This window comes from Rhineura floridana, chromosome 6, assembly GCF_030035675.1.
Source record: "Rhineura floridana isolate rRhiFlo1 chromosome 6, rRhiFlo1.hap2, whole genome shotgun sequence".
NCBI classification, from domain to species: Eukaryota; Metazoa; Chordata; class Lepidosauria; order Squamata; family Rhineuridae; genus Rhineura; species Rhineura floridana.
The window spans coordinates 92,637,695-92,653,746 of NC_084485.1; the positions used below are offsets into that span (position 1 = coordinate 92,637,695).

A 16,052-nucleotide genomic window follows, 5' to 3' on the forward strand; every position below is an offset into this window, starting at 1 on the left:
TCAGCCAGCATTGCCAATGGCCAGGGTTGATCAGAGTTGTGGTCAAAAGCATCTGGAGGGCATTGGGCTGACCTGGAGATGATGGAGTAGTATTCAAAATGTTCCCCATGGTCATTCTTCAGATCAATTACTCCATAGCAGCTCTGTTGACCAATTGTAATTAATCTAGAGTGCTTGCTTTAAAAGTGATGGCCATAGAATAACTATGTTGGAGTGGTTTTGAAACATTTGTGACTTTAAATAACAACATGAAAAGCCACATTAAAGCCAAGAGAAAATGGTTTGCTCAAGATCAACCATGGAGCCCATGGCTAAACTGGAGTTCAGACCCATATCCAAGCCTTTCTGCTTGATACAGCTTTCCTGTGCAGTTTCCTCTTAAACATAGTATGAGTCACAAAGCACTGTAAGCTTCACAGTGAAATGGAAACCTCTCACAAGACTACTAAGCCACAGTCATGCAAGTATAACTGAAGCCAATGTTCAGGTAACTGCAGGGCTCAGCCTTTCTATAGCGCAGGCTGATCTTCTTTATAGGAAGAGATGCATTGCTGGCTGACAGAGGCCAAATGAAATCTTCACGGACCTCACAGTGAACTGTGCAGTCTAAACATAGCTGCTTCAGGCTGGAGTGATTTACAGGCAGGGAATTCTGGGGAAGGAAACTGCTATGTTAATTTAGGCCCATCCAATGGGAGAGTGGCATTGCATTAAAAAGACTTTGACTGAGAGGGAGAAAGACAGGCAGAGACCAAGCCCTAGTGTATTATAAATATGTTAATATTACTGTTGAGATGATTACTTTGGTCCTCTGTATGGCTGCTTAAAAGAGAGCTTTGTTAGAAAACAGTGTGCATCCTTCCTAATTTGGCAGCAATGTAAAACTGGCTTAAGAAATAAGGGGAAAGAAGATGGATAATTGTATATTCCTCTCTGCACTGCACATTGACAAAGTTAAACAAGCCGTCACCCCTTTTGCCATCATCATCCATCCTGAAGAAATACACTTAACTTAAAATTCAATGCATAGTCCTCAATGAGCTTAGATAAACTGCAACACGTGTGTGTGGGGGAGAATGAACAGGGTCAGAGGGAATGGGTTAGAGGAAGAGAACACCTCTTTCTCTGCTTTGGATATCTTTCGTAGAAAAGTGGCTTATAAATTACATAAATATAATAAAAAGACAGTGGGCAATTGCATATTCTTCCAGGTTTATCAGAGCCTGTTCAGTCTCTTCTAACAGTTCTCAAGAGACTGTTTCCAAAGGTCTCAACAGGAATTGTGGTGGCTTGAAAAAATTAGCCATCAGCTAATGGGAGCAATGTGTCTTTTTTTAATTCTGGAGCCTGTCTCCTCTTCAGACTTCAGTGCTGCCATGTCAGCAATTGCACACCAGATGGACACGTGTTCTGCCCACTTAACCATTTCCAGGTCTTTCCAACCAGCTGCTTTGTTGGTCTGGGCGACCAGTAATGAATAATGCAGAATGCTTTCCCCTTCTGGTAGTTGCTACACTATCATCTACACCTTCCCCTCCCCACTTGCTCTTGTGACTAGATCATGGCAGGAGCCATCTTTAGTATCTTTAACCATCTTTCCGCCTTTCTTCCTCTTATTTCTTAAGGCAATTCTGAATTGCTGCCTAATTAAGAACACCCCCACACATACATACACCAAGGCACCAGCATTCTATACTTCAATCACACATGATTAAAACTTGCACACAGTAATTTCAATGCAACAGTTATTTATTTATTAATACTATTTATGTACCTTTAAACATGTGAGATCCCTATGCAGTTTACATAATGAGAAACCTTTGGCCAATTGTGGAACATGTTTTGCCCAAGCCTTATTCTTTTCCATATTTAAAAAGTGTGTGCAGCTTTATTTAAGCCTTGAACCATATCTGTGCAACCCCAATAACTACTCTAATATAGCCACATAGTTCATTATCAGTTCATAGGGTTTATTTTTCCAGACAAAGGTAATGTTGATCATATTCTTTAGATCACTAACACTAACACTTTTACACGTGTGTTACATAATAATAAAGTTCAATTCCTTGGGTTAAATCCCCATCTAGTCAGCATCCGTGAATGCTTAATAACTCTCCACTATTCCACATCAAGGGGAAATGGATGATGTGTCCCACAGGGTGAGAATAGCAACATGGTAAAAAGTACTGAGTGTTTCCTGACAGTTACAATAATGTCAAATTTGCAAATAAGTCTGCAAGCATTCTTTACTTCTGTTGAAGTCCCCAGCTTGCTTGCTTTGTGCTGCCTGATACAAGCACTTGAAATGCCATGCTGTCTTGAAGAGCTGTCTATTATAATGCAACAGGAGAGAGAAGCAATATGGTACAGTTTCAAAAGGACAACAGATAATCTGGAAAATCAGACTTCCTTTCAGGGTGCCACTCAAAGCTAATGAGGTCTATAGAAAAACCCCTACTGATCATAACTAGACAATAGTGATACTTTTTAGAGAATAACAATTGTATAAAGAAAGGAACTGGTGAAAACTATGTTCTCCATATTGGTTAAGTTAGGACCTAACCATGGGCTGTGGAAGACTTTGGGATCAGTTGTGTTCCATTTGCACAGTTGTGTAGGAACTTCCATTTGCACAGTTGTATGGGAAACAACACAAGTTTGAGGAGAACTAAATTCTAATCAATCCTTAGAGAAAACAACTGTCAGCAATGAATGGCAGGGTTTGGTGTGTGTGTGTGACATATGTAAAACAATGTCTGAGCATAAAATATTTCTTATTTTGAATTCCAATGTCACATTTCTCAATTGAAATTCTATAGGAGAGGGGAAGGGTAAAGTTTTTTTATTTATAAAAATATTTACATCCCACTAACCTGTATAGTAAACATCTAAGTGGAATACAAATATAAATCTCAATAAACATAATAAAAATATAAAAGCAGAAAATGTCATAAGGAACTGGCCAATCACAAAACATTCAACCAACTGAAAAGGCCTGTTAACACAAGAAAGTCTTCAAAAGCCATCTAAAAATAAGAAGCTAGGATGCTTGGCAGGTTGCCATCAGGAGGACATTCCACATTGCTCTACCAGTCATGCTAAATGTTCAATTTCTCATAGTACCTAGCAGGCCTCAATCACATTGGGGACAGTTAACAGTATTCCTCCAAGCAGATCTCAGTGAGCTCAGGTGGTCCTTAAGATATCTTCAACCCAAGTTGTTACAGGCTTTGTAAATTAATACAAGAACCTTGAATTGGTACCATACGGGCAATCAATGCAGATGCTTTAACAATGGTGTTATATGTTGTTGCCCGTCAGCCTCTATAAGCATTCTGGCTGCTAAATTCTGCACTAGCTGGAGCTTCTAGACCAGGTACACAAGGGAAGCCCCACATGGAGTGCATTACAGTAATCCAGCACTGAGGTTACTACAGATTCCTTTTTCTTAGTGCCATTTGATGTCCATTCTACTGAATGATCTCCAGATTTAAGCTATGTAACACACATTCTGTCATTGCCCCAGAGTAGTTGCCTTTTGTTCCACTGTTAAGATGGAGATTGGGTACAGATTACACTTTAAATGTGCTTGAATATATCCAATGAATTACCTTTTTCCATTGCTTAGGCAGGAGTGAGGAATGGGATGCAGCTAGCAGGCCAGATCCTTATGTCCCCTTCCCACAATGGCTAAATCACCTGACATCACAATGATGTCAGGTGATGTGGCACTTTGAATTGTATTGTCAGTACCTCAAAGCTCAGTGCAGGGCTCTTCACAAGCCCTGTACACATGCACACGTAAGTTTCTTTGTTTAATCAGTTCACTTTCCAAACTACTATAAAACTATGTTCCAAAAACAATTAGCTGGAGTACTCACTGCATGTGGCTTCGGATTCATCAGACCCATCTGGGCATTCCTCTTCACCATCACACTTCCATCTGGATGGAATGCAGTGGCCATTGTTGCAGGTAAAATCAGTTTCTGCACAGGTCTTCTTGGCTAAAAGAAGAGATAAAAAATTCCATTCAAATGGGTAGCAATTTCTCTCTATTTAGATTAGCATTTCTTTCACAGAAAAAGCTAATTTCACATTGTATCCCAGTGTTTTAAGGGCTTATCTAAACTTTAGAGGCTGGGACTGGGCCACTCCTCTCCTCACAGAGGACATGGAGAACCAATTATTTGGTGAGCAGGAGAAAATGCAAGTTAGGTGAACTGTCACCACTACTTCACCAGTTGGAACTGGGCCCATCCCTTACACAGCAGGCTATTTAAGAACCAAATACCCTCCCCCCCCCCCAAGCGAATGTGGGGCAGGAAGGAATTCTAGGTTTTGGTTGTTCTTGTTTTTCTTTTAACTGAATCATTTTGTTTTAGTCTGAAAACTAAGAGAGGGCAAGGGAGGTTAAATGGAACTAGAACAAAGCATATGTTGCGTGTATTTTGAGAGAAAAAGGAGTAATAAAGACAAGGAAATAATTAGATAATTATATTTAATTGTAACCAACCATTTCCACTAAGATCTACTCAGAGTACACCCACTGGAATTAATGGATGTAAGATAGTCATGTCCATTATTTTCAATGGGTCTACTCTGAGTAGAACTAACATTGGCTGTATACTCCGAGTCTGCCCTCATTTGTTCTTTCAGGCCAAACATACTATGAACTCTTTTGAGGGCAGACATAGAGACTGATGAAACAGCTTATAGTACAGGATATAAATATAATAAATAAAATGTGAACAGTTTATTATTGGTTTAGTTATCATGGTTTTATCTCAGGCTTATTAGGCAGGAATAGACGGATCATGTCATATTTTCAGTTCAAGCCAATTTTGCATGTGTTCATTCCAAAGTCTGTTCCGCAGTAATCTGCCATTTTTTAAATTGCATGAACATCCATATTTAAATACATTTCCCCACAAAATATAAATTTCTCAAATGTATTTTCTCTCAAAGTATGCATTTCTAAATGGATGTTATCCTTAAAAACACATTTATATACACATTTTGATATGCTTTTTGAGCCAGGAATTGCATTGCAAAATTTGGAGAAGTGCAAAAAAATTGAAGGATAACTTCATTCCAATCCAATTGTTAGTCTGAGAGGTCTAGATCAGGTCAGTTCATCTCAGAATTCACAAAAAACTAATTCCTCAAGCATTCCTTAGGAACTATAAAGTGAGGATGTTGAGAGTTTTATGATATAACATTCTCAGCTCTTTCAAAGAATTAACACTTCTTAGGATTTTAAAGTAGTTTATACTTGTAGTCAAGACCCTCCATGGCACAGAGTGGTAAGCGGCGGTAACAAAGCCGAAGCTCTGCTCACGGCCGGAGTTTGATTCCAACGGAAGGAGGAAGTATAATCTCCGGTAAAAGGGGTCGAGGTCTACTCAGCCTTTCATCCATCCGTGGTCGGTAAAATGAGTACCCGGCATATGCTGGGGGGTAAAGAAAGGCCGGGGAAGGAACTGGCAATCCCACCCCATATATATGGTCTGCCTAGTAAACATCGCAAGACGTCACCCTAAAAGTCGGAAACGACTCGCACTACATGTGCGGGGACACCTTTACTTTTATACTTGTAGTACAGGCATGCCCAAGTGAGTGATCTGTTGAACATGAGCTTAGCAATAGCTGAAGACAGAGATTAAATCTCTCTGATGCAAACACTCAACATTAAAGCAGCTTTGGAAACAAAAGATTGTTCCCACCACAGGAGGCAAGAACAGTAACGCTAAAAAATAGAGAGGCACAAACATTACATATAAAACAACACACTGGCCCACTTGGTATAATATTACTTTTGTTATGCCAGAGTCAACCGACAAGCTGTAAAGGAAAGGTATGTCAACAGAGACGCGTACATGCAGGGGAAAAATGGTCTATGACAGAGTATTAATTTTCTGATTCATAAAACATGCTGATTCGTTGCAGTGACATCCCGGAAAGAAATGCTGTAAAGCCTCATCAGACATAAGTATAATCTACCCAGAGACAAGCATTCTATAAAGAACAGACTCTATTTGTTTTCCCTTACATACAACATATGAATTATGAGTTGACAATAGCATGTCTTTACCTCAGTGTCACATACAATGTGTACCAATTAATGCAGAAAAATTTAGCGAAGGGTCTATCAGTATGATGGCCTGCAAGCTTCATTTTCCGTTAGATTCACCTCTTTGTTCTCAGAACATTTGCTGCTTGGCCTCTGTCACTGCCCCCTCTTAGATGCCATTGGCTGATCTGCTCTTAAATCACAGTGACATTTTCTAGACAGAAGTGTCACAGACCTTCTAACTGCTATTAGCTTAACTATTTTGACATCACAGAAGAGCTAAGGTGGCATAGGCCAGGCAGCTGAGCAGTTAGGGTATCTGAAGAATAATTAGAATCTAAATTCCAATGTCCCTGAGCAATATTCGTTGAATTACATCTTTTCATCTTTGTTGGTATTCCATGGATTACAAAATGACGCATTGCTGCAGACTGTTTCAAATGTTTCAGAGTCTTTGGGTGGAAACAGATGGCACTTACTGTTTAGGTTTGTGCTGGCACCGACTTTGAAAATGGCCAGCAATGTGAGCCATCTGCATTTCAGGTATCCAGCTTATATCATTCTAAAGAAGTCCGCTTTGAGCAGATGGCCAACTGTGGAATATAAATCCTGCTTTGAAGATATCTCCAGGCATTCTGAACATTATGATACAAATCATCTGCTGACTTAGTCAATGAGAAATTTCACATATAAGGAAATACAAAAATAAAATAAAACTGCAGGTGTTGGTGTTCTCCCTCTTGAGTATGGTGAAACTAAAGACTCTGCAGACTGTATCTTAATTTCAGAAATAAGGACAGACTTAGCTCAGCATTTATTGACAAGCGGTTGTACAGTTCTAGCTCTCAGATTGTACACTCACACTCTTCTAATGCTTTCCATGTTCGGGACCCAAAATTTATTCTTAGAGAGAGATTGAAAGAATTTGAATAATACGGCATTAAATTTTAATGGTCTTTATAAAAATGTGGCCAGTAATTTTTCACATTTTGTTTGATCTGTTTTAGTCTTCAACAGCTAATGTATGATAGTAATGTTCAACCAGAAGGGCTCCCTTGTGTCTGCTTCAGCCTGCTACTGCCAAACCCATTTATTCACCTTAGTATGATGAAGCCATTTCCCCACTGCTTTCCTAACACCAGCCCAGGCTAGTGTCTTTGAAGCAAGGGACTGCTGCCAGCATCAGGGTCCTTCAGCTTTCCTGAGTGATGCAGATAGGCAGCTCCTTTAGCCATGCAAACCCTGCTGGCAGCAGATGGTGTCACTGATAGCTTTGTTCCCTGAACGCTGGGTTTTGTTTTGTTTTGTTGGAAGCACAACTAATATATTATGAGGAATTACAAAAGGGGGGAAGAAATACAGTGTTGACAATGAACCACAAGGTGGCATTTGGAAGATGCTAATATGCTTGGTGTGCATCCTCACAATCAGACAGTCTGAAACATCTTGTCCTCTGCAATGTCATATGCGCCAAGCCAACAGCTTCAGATTAAACTGCAGAGACAAACACTGCTGGTAAAGTAAATCTACCCAGGAGGTCTGGTATTCTGTGCCAGATTAATAGGGAAAAGAAATCCATACGGTCTTTCATCTCAACTGAAACCATCTAAATATCTCAAAAGGACACTGGGTAAAACCCAGGGCTGTAATTATTCCTTCCGCAAGAGTTCAGGGATATTGAAATGTGAACACACCTCCAATGTGCAAATCCCTCTTTTAATTAAAACAAATATATTTAAACAAATGCTGCTGAATATAATTAACCTTGGATGATTTCATGGAGGCAATTCATTAGCTACCAAATCACTAAATATAACACTCCTCTAGGGAAATTGTAGGCTCTTGGCAAGACTATACTCATGGGCCATTGCTTCATTATTAATTTTTACTGTTTATCATATTTCTGTGTCACTCATTTGTGTATGAAGTACTTTGCCACAATTATCTCATCAATTCTCACAATAAACCTAAGGGGGAGGTGATGGAGATCTCCGCGTTTGACATGCGTACTCATCCACGTAAGTAAGCAGCAGCGATGCTGATGATGGGATGGTGGTTCCACCCTAGCCCACTCCACCCCACATGCTGCTGCTATTTATTGTTGTTGGTACTCAACAACACAACACAACACATGACATTAGAACATATGTGGCGTAGTGGTTAATTGGACTACGATCTGGGAGACCAGGGTTCGAATCCCCACACAGCCATGAAGCTCACTGGGTGACCTTGGGCCAGTCACTGCCTCTCAGCCTCAGAGGGAAGCAATGGTAAACCACCTCTGAATACCGCTTATCATGAAAACCCTATCCATAGGGTCGCCATAAGTCAGAATCAACTTAAAGGCAGTCCATTTCCATTTTTCAATCATTAACTTGCCTACGCTGTATAGAAACAATTCCGCTTGGAAAGAATCAGAGAGGTTCCTTTTCACCAAGACTGCTACTCAAAACAGGTTTCTAATGAGCAGTCTTCAAGAAGTAGAAACAACATACAGACATTTTCAGATGAATTTTGCAAAGCAAAGAGCTGATGATCACACAACATTGGATGTTCCTATAAGTAAGACAGCACACAAAGAAGAACCCCTTGAACTGAATTCTTTTGTCTTGAGTTATGCTGTATCAATTTTTTAAAATTATCTTTATTTACCTGGGTATACGTCCCACTGAAGTCAATGTGACTTACTTCTGAGGACATGCATAGGATTCCACTGTAAAATAGCAACTGGCTTATCTAAATGGTCACCTCACAGATATGCCCAATATTCCCTCACTTCAAAGTAACATGAAAAAAAATGGGTAAACTTCATGGAAAAACTTAAGCACACAATAACCTCTTTTTGTCCTACCCAACCACACCAAGCTGCAATCGCTTTCCCGCCTTAACTCGCCCCCATCCCCAAGACTGAAATCACCACATACCTAGTAAATACAATTGCCAGATCACTCCACCACAGGGGTAATACGTTTTTACAAGTCACCGGCCATAGCGGTAAGCAGACTGTGCCTCTTCAAGAATGTAATCAGCCAGCCGAAGTCACAATTATGCATTGAATGGGTTGCTATACACAGTCACCCCACCTACCACTCCTTCCCTGTTAAATCCCGTCAGGCAATAGACACAAAAAGAGACCCACTAAGTTTGCCTTGGTGGTACAGGAAGGGAGAAACCTGAGCTTCACCAGCTACAGCAGCCCCTGTTGATCAATGACCATTGAGCATATTAAAGGAAAAACAATCCTTTGAGGCAAACAAAATGTTTGCCCTGGTAGAAGCATTCTTATAGATGTTTCACTATCAAAATTATAAACATACAAGAAAAAGAATCCTAACAGTTTATCTTAACCCATAAGACAATTTCAAACACCAATCAAACAGAAGTGAATCTTCTCGAATGAGAGTTTCAGTGGCCATTCAAAGCAGTCACCAAGGGCTGAATCTCTTCTTTTGTGCTTGTGATTTTGGAATTGCTGGGGAAAGGCAGTTCTTTTTGTTTAAATGCAGGGAGAAGATAAAGAGAAAGGATGCTACACTATATAAATGGCTGCTTTGAAAGCAGCCATCTGTTCTGATTTTTATGGGTTCATTCAACAAGGCAATGCCAAATCCTGCAAGCTGTAACAGTTCTGTTGCAATCAGCATGCGGGTAGGTTAGCAGATACTGAAAGATCAGATTGCAGGTGTGATCCAGTGAAAGAGGTAGCAATTCCACCAGGTAAGAAAAGATATTTGTGCTGATAGCATTCTGAGGGTCTGGGAAGAAGGGGAACAGTGTATGCTTGACGAAATGGGTAGCAAAAGCAGGTGACCTGACCGTTAGATGAGAATGTGAAGAACCTCTGAAAGCCAGAGGATAAAAAAAAAAAAAAGGCACAGAACGCTCAGGAAAACTGGCAGCTAAAAGGGTCAGGGCAGAACTTGCTTTATATATTTGTTTGTTCATTTACATATTCTTACATGTTCTGCCTATCCAATCAAGTTCTTTGGGTGATTTACTTAAACAATCACAAGACCAAAAAGCCCAGCAAAAAGTCAACTAAAATCAACATAAGACACTGCTGCTAAAACAAGTAAAATCAGCAGTAAAACCAGCAAAGGAAACTTGATCTAAAAACTGAAGTAACCAATGGGTTATAATTAAAAGGCCTGGGAGAATAGGGAAGTCTTCACTTGGTAACTAAACACCCACAGCATAGGCAATACATGAGCCTCTCTGGGGAAGGCATTCCATCACTGAGGCCTTCTCCTTAGTAGTCACTTGTCTCACTTCATTAGCTGGGGAACCTGGAGATAGGCCTCTGAGAAAGATCTCAAGGTCTTGCCAGGTATGTATAGGGAAAGGTAATCTTTCAGGGAACCTGTCTCCAAGCCATTTAGGGTTTTAAAAGTTAAAACCAGCACTTTGAATTGGGACTAGAAACAGATTAGAAGCCAGTGAAGATGATAGAGCGCTGGTGTAATATGATCATATATACCAGTCCTTACCAATAACCTGGCCTCCCTATTTTGGACCAACTGTAGTTTCCAGATTGTTATCAAAGGCAGCTTCACATAGAAAACATTTTAGTAATCCAAGCAGGGGGTTACCAGAAGATGGATAACTGTTGCAAGGCTACCTACCTCTGTCCAGATAGGGGCAGAACTGATAGGGGCATAACTGATAACGTGGAAAAGCACTCCATACCACTAAGCCACCTGATCGTCAAGCAGCAATACTAGATCTAAGAGCACACACCCCAGCTATGAACCTGCTTCATGAGGAGGAATGCAGTCTCATTTAAGATGAATTGAAAACTAACAAACTTGACAGATGAATCACCCACCAATAGTATCTCTATCTTGTCTGGACTGAGTCTCAGTTTATTGGTCCTTATCCAGTCCATTACCAATCCTAGCACTAGTTCATTACACCAACTGCCTCACTTGCAGAGGCAGTAACCTACTGGGTATATAAGGCACACAGTGCTCTCTAAAAATACCTGGCCCTCAGTATATCCTGCAAATCCTGTTATTATGCAGGAGGTAGTTTGCCCCAACAATCAAACTAGCTGCAACAGCTGTAGCCTCCAGACCAACCTCAAAGTAGCCCCACACAGGGCATATAATCCAGCCGTGAGGTTACCAGCGCATGGACATCTGTGGTCAAGCTATCAGGATCCAGTAACAGTCATAGCTGTCTTACCAGCCAAAGCTGGTAAAACACACTCCTAACCACTTAGGATACCTGCACCTCCAGTAACAGAACTAGATCTAGGAGCATCTCCAGACTACACAACTGCTTTTTCAGGGAGAGTACCACCTCATCCAGGGAAAGTAACTCCCAGACCTGGGAATGACTCATCCACAGAACCTCCATATTGCCAGGATTCAGCCTCAATTTATTAGCCCACCACTGTGTCCAGACACTGGTCCAGGACCCTTTTAGCAATTTCCGATTCAGATGTTGTAGAGTAATAGAGTATAATCAGCATATTGATGACACTTCACTCCAAATCTCCTAATGACCACTAACAGTGGCTTCATATAGATGTTAAATATCATTGGAGACAATATAGTGCCCTGTGGCATCTTATAGCTCAAGAGCTATTGGGCTGAGAAACACTCACCCAATCTTCTGGAACCATCCATGAAGATACAACTAGAACCACTGCACAGCAGTGCCCCAATACCCATATCCCATGGACTGTCCAGGAGGATGTTATCAAAAGCTGATGAGAGATCAAGCAGGAGCAGCAGAGACTCACTCCGCCAGTTCCTCTCTGGATAAAGGCCCATCAGAGCATCCAAGGTCGATTCAGTCCCAAATCTGGGATGCCAAGGTGGAAAAATGGAGATATTCCCCTTTGGTGTATAGGGGGTACTAGCACCGGTTCCAAATATGTTGGCAAAGTGGGAAACCCAGGTTTCAGGGGAGATTGGGAGATCTACCCGATAAAGAGAGCTTCTTAGCCCATTTTGTACCAGTTCCCAAAACTGGGGCACGTTATTCTCATTTACGGCCCTGTACAGAGCTTTCCAGCTATCCTCGTAAAAGGCCTTTTTTTTGGTCTTATGATGGTTTTATAGTCTCTTCGGCATTGTTGAAAAAGGAGTATAGCCTCGCTTGAGCCCTTGCGAGAAAGGTCTCTGGTAAGTTGACGGAGTTCCCTTTTCTTATCCCTGCAGTCCTTATCGTACCAAGATCGAAAGTTGTTTGATTTTTTACCGGACAAAGACAAAGTGACCAACGGTCGTATTTCATCTATTATATCCTGGTACATCCCCAAGATGGCATCGTGGGATTCAACTGCTAGGGATCGAAGGGCCAAAAGCTTAGTGGAACCCAAGGTCCAACCTATCTCTGAACCAACATCTTGGGACCATTTAAGGAGCCTTTCCCCTTGCAAGTGACCTAACATCCTAGAGTCGGACAAAACCGTGGGGCAAAGATTTATAGAACGGAATTGGAGTCTTAAAGGCCAGTGGTCGCTCTCTACTATGTTTTCAATGGACATACTCTCAATGAAAGGTATGAGGGCAGGCGATCCTATAAGGTAGTCGATCACACTTGCGCCTTTCTCTGTGATGTATGTGAAATCTCCCTTAGATAGATCCAGGTGGGATCCATTAAGACATATTAGATGAAGTTTGAAAATAAATAAGGCGAGAGCTTTCCCAGACTTATTGATTTTTTGGTCACCAGAGAGGCAAAAAAGGCTAGTAAATGCGTCAGACTCTAGCCATAAATCTTTCTCCAAGGGACTACTGGTTCCCATCCTTGCATTGAAATCTCCACATACGAGGAGAAAATAATCAGGATAATTAAGTAGAAGGTTCTCCACAAAGGTTTCTAGCTCAGTCCAAAGCCCTGTGGCTTCTTTGTTCAAGCAAGGGGAAAAATATACATTTATGCAAATCAGGGGGTGCATCTTTGATCCCCTAAAGGTCAAAGCTTGACATATACCGGGTGATGGAATATGCACCCTCGAAACCTGAACGTCCATACTCGTGGAAATTAAAACAGCTAAACCCCTGTTGCCGCAGCCATGACTAGCAAGTTTCACTGCCGGCTGATCCCAGACCCTAAAACCCTGCAACAGCAGGGAGTTAGGTTCTAGGAGCCAGGCTTCCTGAAGGCATATTACATCAAAAGCCTGTAAGTATGAGATATAGTCCAGGTCGGCCAGTTTGTTAGACCAGCCGGCGATGTTCCACGAAAGCAAGTTTATAAAGTCAGGGACAATCCCGCTGACAGGCGGGGGGGGGGGCTTCCTGATGTACAGCAAACAGAGTCAATCGGCCTCCTCAGCTTTCTCTGGTCCATCCAGGGGAGTCTCCAAAACGCAACAGTTTGCAGGGTAAGTACGACGGGTCAGAAGTAGGGACGCGTGGGGTTGAGGCTTTGATTTGTACTCCGAAGAACCACATTCGTGCGGTTCTAGGTATTGTACTGCCAGCCAATCAAAGGATTTCGGAACAAGGTTTGGGCAATCATAGTTTAAAGGGGGAGCATAAAAATCCTCACTTTCCTTCAATATACCATGTTGTTGAAATATAAGAGAGTTATCACACTTGGACGGCGTTAGCACTGTTATTTGTGGGCTTAGAACTCGCTGGCCCAAAAGATTTCTAGAAGAGTGGTTATGAAAAAGATGATTCTCCTGGGCTATATGATTGACTTGGGTGATTCCCCACTGACTAGACCCGTAATTCGAATTGGTCGTTTTCTCAGACGTTGGTCGGACGGGGAAGTCTGTTTTGTCTCTCCAGATGGATTAATCTGCTTTGAAAGGGTAATTTTTAATGCCGAGAGGTGAGATAAGATCTCACGCTGCTCCTGCTCTGGTAACGCCCCAAAGCTATTAATGAGAGAACGTTCCTCTTACAGTGTTCAAAGAAGAGCAAAGACGGGAAGTGGGGGTTCAACGTGTATAACTTCCGTCACTGGATCTATGCCTATAATAGTCTTTCTCGGGTTGCAGGCAAATAATGGTAATGGGGGAGAATAATCTCTAAAATATCTCTGGGTCCCAATGCCTCTAGCTAAGAGTTCCTCCTTGTGTAAGGAAATTAGGTCCGCGATGGAAGATGAAACAAATATAACCTGGGCTCGAGCTGTTGATGTGTTGTAAAAGAGGTATTCTACCTTTTGAATTGAGTCCAGGTCCCAGGCGGACTTATTTTTAGCCGGCAAAAGATTCAAGAGGTGGATTTTGCAGTCCTGCTGGGAAAGCCATCCAAATGGTTTCGGGTAATTGAGAAATACCAGAACCCTGTCTTCACGTCTGAGTCGCCATGCCCTTCCCTCCAAAGATGTTAGCCTTGGGGCCTCATGAAGAGCGGTTTTCTGTTTGGCTATGTTAGCACTGAGAGGTTTAACTACTGTGCCTAGTGGCCCGGATCTCAAGTTAGGGTCTACCCCGGTAACTTTTATATGGCTGTTGTTTGCATGGTGTTGCCGGGATTTGCCCTTGCCTTTGTAACCGGGCTGTACGGGGTCTAACACCTTAAAAAGTTTATTAAAGTTCATTTTGGAACCCTTTCTATGAATACCGGAAGTTTTGATGCTTTTCGGTTTCTTTTCCAATTTTCTTGACAGTTTTTTCCCCAGATTTGGGTGGGCCTTGAAGTTATTATGCTTAATGTTCTGTTTTAAGGAGACCACGGTAGTGTTGTTACGGGTAAAATATGCTGAGTTTGGATTTAAGTTTGTGGTGTTGGGAACATCTGTATCCAAGTGTTGAATTTCTCGTACTGCCATTTCCACTGGCGGGATAAGGTCTTGTTTGATGTTAACATCCCATCTAGTTCTGAACGGAGACTTCTGGATACACCTCGTCATGGCAGTTGGAACGGACTGGGCTGTATAGGTTGCTTCCTTTAGGTCTGCCGTAACTGAAGGAGTTATCTTGGCCAACTGTTCTGAGCAACTGGAAAGAAGGGTCTTAATTTGTAATAAATCCTCTGAACATATAGTGAATAATCTCTTGATTAGCTCTAACTGAGAGTTTAAAAGATTTATTACTGAGTCTGAGGCTGGTTCGATATGACTAAATTCTTTGTGAGTTGACGATTGCCAGCGGAATGAGGTATGCGGCTATGATGGAAACGGAGAGGAAGTATTCAGCTCCAATGCTGTCGTGCCCCTCTCTATGTTGGGTGGGGGTGTGTTCGATATTCCCCCTAACACTTTACACTGGACCGGGCTATGGGATGAAGCCGCAATTTCGGTGGTGGGATATGCCCGCTCCAGTTCCTGTGCCAAAGAGCATATTTCTATCTTGTCTATCATTCCATTCAACAATTTCATTAGAGGCAAGGGTCCCAAAGACCAATCTAAAGAGACGTCATCAGCTTCTAAGACCGTCGGGTCCATGCGGCCAATGGCAGAAGAGGGATTTAAAGTAGAAATAAAAAAATCTGTGATTTTATGTTGGTCACACTTTATGCGGTTTGGCTTGAAATCCTCAACAAGAGGGACCAAACCGCGTTGTTTGTATCCTTCCCTGGTGAGGACCATCTCTACTGGATTCCAAGTTCCAGTTCTTCCAGTGTTATATTTTGGACACCAGGCAGTTGTTGATTAAAATGTTGCCCTGTCTCTTTAAGTGTGGCTTTAAGTGAGACCTGATAATCTTCAGTGTTGCTTGGCGTGCTGTTCAACATTCTATGTTCGGCTTCTACAAGCACAGCATGATACCACTACCAGTCCAAGGACTTCAAAAACCACAGGATTCCAAAACAATTTACCACTCCGACTATTACCAAGGTGAAAGAAAAGGAATGCAAACGGTGAGTCAGCCCAATAATAGAATATGCTCTGACGTGATAGCAGGAATTGTTTGAAGAGAAGACCTGTAGTCAGAAGCCCTATATCAGTTCAGTTCTATGTCCAATCAGAAAGCAGTCTGGAACAACTGGGAAAATGTAGTGTTGGTTTTTTGAGCAAATCTGTTGCGAGTAGCCAACTGGGAAATGAGTTGCTGGGCTAAGTTAGGGAA

The 16,052-nt window shown here is 41.7% G+C and overlaps 1 protein-coding gene across 5 annotated transcripts in view; it reads right to left on the reverse strand.

The window, feature by feature from the left end:
* Nucleotides 1-16,052, reverse strand: part of LRP8 (LDL receptor related protein 8) — a 312,964-nt gene that overhangs the window by 97,735 nt on the left and 199,177 nt on the right. For all 5 annotated transcript variants that reach the window (XM_061633020.1, XM_061633018.1, XM_061633022.1 and 2 more), the window contains one exon: nt 3,882-4,004. In XM_061633020.1, the coding sequence (XP_061489004.1) occupies nt 3,882-4,004 (123 nt within the window). The remainder of the gene's footprint in view (nt 1-3,881; nt 4,005-16,052) is intronic.